Source organism: Solanum tuberosum, unplaced genomic scaffold (genome assembly GCF_000226075.1).
Source record: "Solanum tuberosum cultivar DM 1-3 516 R44 unplaced genomic scaffold, SolTub_3.0 scf00315, whole genome shotgun sequence".
In the NCBI taxonomy this organism is placed as follows: Eukaryota; Viridiplantae; Streptophyta; class Magnoliopsida; order Solanales; family Solanaceae; genus Solanum; species Solanum tuberosum.
The window spans coordinates 498,524-502,699 of NW_006239239.1; the positions used below are offsets into that span (position 1 = coordinate 498,524).

A 4,176-nucleotide genomic window follows, 5' to 3' on the forward strand; every position below is an offset into this window, starting at 1 on the left:
TCCCCCCCCCCCCCCCCTCTACCTCTCTAAGTTTGCCTGTTTTCTTCTCCCTTGAAGTTTTATCTTGGGAAATATGTCTTATGTCATTGTTCATACATTTGTACTCTCATCTTGCAGATTTGAGTACAATGCAACTTCCGAACTAGTAAAAGAAATTGACTTTGAGGAAACTGAAGGTCAGTGTTAGTTTAAGCTTTCGACATTCTCTCTGTGTTCTTCGTGTACCCTTACTTTTACTGAAATCAGTTCTAGGTTTTGTTTTGAGCATTATTTCTTCTGCCCTCAGCTAAGTATTTTTTCATGATTCTAAAGTTGTGAGATATCTTTTGAATCCCAGAAGGTGCGAGAACAAGAATTGTGCGGAAGTGAGTTGCACCTTTAGTGTAGCAGTCCGGCAACATGAACTGCTAGCGTACCACCTTGCCATTCCAAGGAGGAATCAGTTCGTATAATTTCATGTATTAAAGTGATTATCTTTCTATCGAGAATTGAACCGATTAAATTGATTTTTTCATCACGTTCAACTGGTTTTGTTTTCTCTTGTTATGCCGGCCTATTCATTTACATGGCTCGTTGCCATCATGTAAATTTCCAAGCTCTTCTTCTTTTATTTCTTTTTGTGCAACTGCAATTTAACTTGTACAAAATATGAATATATAGTCTATTGTATGTTAATTGAGCCCCATAGTCACATGAATTCAGATAATAGGTTCCTTTCATTTCGTCTGTTTATTGTGTCCTCCATTCTTTCGTTATGTCTTTCAAATATTACAATGTCAAGGAAAAGGACTCTAGATTCTTTCTCGATTATGCAAGACATCATTTCCTTTTCTTCTTCTGATAACTTCTTTGATAGAGCAAAGAAATTTTAAGTTACCAAGAATGGCGGCGGAGGCAAAGATGATGCAGTGGAAGTAATAGCAAGTATTCAGGCAACTTTTTAACTACCTTTTTAAAACACCAAACATAGAATATCCAAAGTTATTTTAGTACAAACCGGGATATCAGAAGATGGTCTCTGATTGCATAAGTTTGAATATAGCATTATCAAAAGTCAAAACAATTATCAACACATTTACAATAGCATTATTGATGTGGCTTATAATAGCACCACAACTCCCGGCATTAGTAAGATGGATTGTTTAGCAAATGTTGGATTGCCTTGTTTGTGTCGTTGTCATTCATTAGCAACGCATCTGCAGCACTATTTGATGAGAATCCCATTTCTTTCAAGTAAGTATAACCGTCAGCAAATTCCGTGACCTGAAAAAAGTATCTTCCCTCGTTCTAAAATTGCAATAATGAATTATTCAATTTATTAGACAGAGGCACTCTCTTAGTGCTATAACACAAACAACTAGTAATATTGTCTAGTTTCTTACCGCTCCTTCCATCCCAAATAAATTACTGATATACTTTTTGAGTATCAAAGATACATATCTATTACCCATAGTTTCATTAAAATAAAATTCCAGATTTTCAGACTACAAGAATCATGTAAGATGACAAAGAATATATACCTTGTTTGGATTGTCTCCATAATTTGCAACTGCAAGAGGCACAGCCTCTCTGTTGAGACCAAATGCAATGTATTTGATCATAACAGGATCTCCAGAGGATGCCTACATTCAAATTAAAGAAAACACTAAGCAAATCTCTAACAAATCAGTGTTCTGTACAGGCAAAGAAACTGAAATCACATTTAGTTTCTTTATGGCATAACACACTGTAATCTGATACCAAAAGCAGTTTCAAAAAAAGCACATAAGGGCCTTTTGACAACAGATGCAAACATATCATTCATGTGTCCTCGGCATATTCCAAGATGTCAAAGGATGGACACATTTTGAGGTACCTTTTTTCTATTATTCAAAAGCAATATTATGATTTGAAAACTTCCAAGGGAGGAATAAGATCGAACATTTTCCCCATGCATGGGTCATAGAAAGGAAGGCATGAAACTTGAAGTAAGACCTGCATTATCTGAACTTGTACCTCTATTGAGAGGAGTGTAAAACCACCCGTTAGGATATAAAATGATGTACACTATCTCAATGCTCGAGCTACTTTAACAGTAAGGTGTTAGCACCTCCATCTGTTCTTCTTCTCTAATTTATTTCCTTAGTGACAAGTCCATACAACCATTAAGATAGAAACAGCCATCAGACCCAGCTATATACTCTTTCTGACGAGCAACACATTACAGGTTCACATTAAAATGCACCTGTTTAACTTAAACTAAAAGTAAGATTAACAGAATCATCAAATGAAACTAACACCTTTGAAGCTTGGTCTGAGTCTGACCCTCTAGATGGAAGATTCTCGAGAGGTAACCTGCTCCAGATTTGGCTTTCCTTTTGATCTGCTTCAGCCAAAATCTTCTTCTCAAGGTCAAAATCAAACTGAAATGTGCATTGAGGAACGTCTCCTTGTGGAGCCAATGGGGGCTATAAGAACCAAAATAACTATGTCAGGTCCAAATATGTTCTTCAAATTCCTCATTAATCAACCAACTATTACTACATCGCGATTCGCGATCACAAACTAGTTTGGACTGGACATGCAAGGAAAATACTTCTGCACACTAAATCAATATGTGCATGACATGTCACATGTGTGTTCCAACTTCTATATAACTAAATATAGAAATTAGAGGCGGTTAATACAACAAAAATCACAGGTTTCATACCGGAGGTGTAATTTGATATTCTGGTTTTATAGCAACTCTGATGCCGATTCCGGCTACAAAATTAGACATCAACAAGTCAATATTAGCCATCGAAACAGATATTGGCTTTCAAGTACACATATAGTTATAGTGAGGGAACAATCAAAGAGGTAAGACATACTAGTGGACGATGGTGAAGGAGTGGGGTTAAAACGCCCGGGGAAGTTGCCGCCGGAGTGTTGACCGACCCGAGGGTAAAGGCTGGATGGTTGACCGTACATCGGATGGTGATGGCTGGGAAGGGGAGGAGCAGTAGTGGCCGGCCGGCCGTATTTGGGCGATTGCGTACCGTAAGACGGATCCGTTCTGTTCCTCAAATCGTATGCCATAGAAGGAAATTTGACAGCAGCTTTTTGAATTCCAGAAGGGGGACTCCTTCAATTACTTAAATAGCACGGCATCATGCTATGTTAAGGAAAAAACACTTTGTGCATTGACCTACTAACAAATATTTTACTCCTTCATAATTTGACCAACTTATGCTGAAAAAAATCATATTTGTTCTTTTATTCTTACATTTATCCATTGACATACATTCCTTTTTAAAAAAAGATATAGTTGTCTTTATTATTTAACTAGAGAACTTGATGGCGCCAATTATTAAAGAATTAATATTTTTATTTTGATCAATCTTATATTTACTCTATTATTTAATTGTAACATTATTACTTATTTTAATTGTATTATGAAAACTCCTTAATTATTTTTTATCCCCCACCCACTTTAAATCGGTTACCTATACTACACTTACACCCATTATAATGTTAAAAAAATCAAACATTTTCTATAATAAAACTTCATTTAACTTATAAATATATTTAAGATATTTTTAAAGCAACAAATAAATAAAATCTCTATATAATAAATATTTCAATTTTTTTCACCATATAGTCAATAATAAAAATATTCACACGAATCAATGAAATAATAATGCAACGTGAAATATTAAACAACAATCATCGAAAGGTAAGGAGAAGATGATTGAAAAAGACGCATTGCCTATTGTAGTTTTTATATTCTCAATTTGTTTATTAAGTGCACTATCAAAGAGCATAGCCATTGTTCCTACCTATCCGACTATCAAAGCTAAATCTCTTCTTATTTTATAGGGAAAATTGTACATAGTGACAAACTATTAATTTAAATTAAATGGTATAATCACACTTTGATTTAATTGTGTCCTGTAGCAAACTGTTTGTCAGTCGCCTCTCTCTCTCAAACTCTCGCTCGCCACTCTCCCTCTCTCGCTCGCCTCTCTCGCTTTATACAACAAAATTGTATAAATTGCGTTTCTATTTGTATAAAGCGAGAGAAAATTGTATATACACATGCAAATACATATATATTCGTCCTATACACTTATAATTATACAATAAAAATATTCCCCTGCCCAGTTCTCTTTTGTCTTTCTCTCTTTCTCGTTTTATACAACAGAATTGTATAAATTG

At 35.1% G+C, this 4,176-nt stretch overlaps 2 protein-coding genes across 2 annotated transcripts in view; one reads left to right on the forward strand and one right to left on the reverse strand.

The window, feature by feature from the left end:
• Positions 1-675, forward strand: part of LOC102605577 (myosin ID heavy chain-like) — a 6,938-nt gene extending 6,263 nt beyond the window's left edge. The window contains exons 3-4 of the mRNA XM_006360121.2: positions 118-176; positions 338-675. Of these exons, the coding sequence (XP_006360183.1) occupies positions 118-176; positions 338-369 (91 nt within the window). The 3' untranslated portion in view covers positions 370-675. The remainder of the gene's footprint in view (positions 1-117; positions 177-337) is intronic.
• A 252-nt stretch (positions 676-927) lies between these two features.
• On the reverse strand, positions 928-3,191 carry LOC102605912 (uncharacterized). Its single transcript, XM_006360122.2, has 5 exons — positions 2,850-3,191; positions 2,690-2,742; positions 2,280-2,447; positions 1,521-1,622; positions 928-1,263 (listed from the first exon to the last, which is right to left on the reverse strand). The coding sequence occupies exons 1-5, from the start codon at positions 3,055-3,057 to the stop codon at positions 1,126-1,128; spliced, it is 669 nt and encodes a 222-aa protein (XP_006360184.1). The 5' UTR covers positions 3,058-3,191; the 3' UTR covers positions 928-1,125.
• Positions 3,192-4,176: the final 985 nt, after the last annotated feature.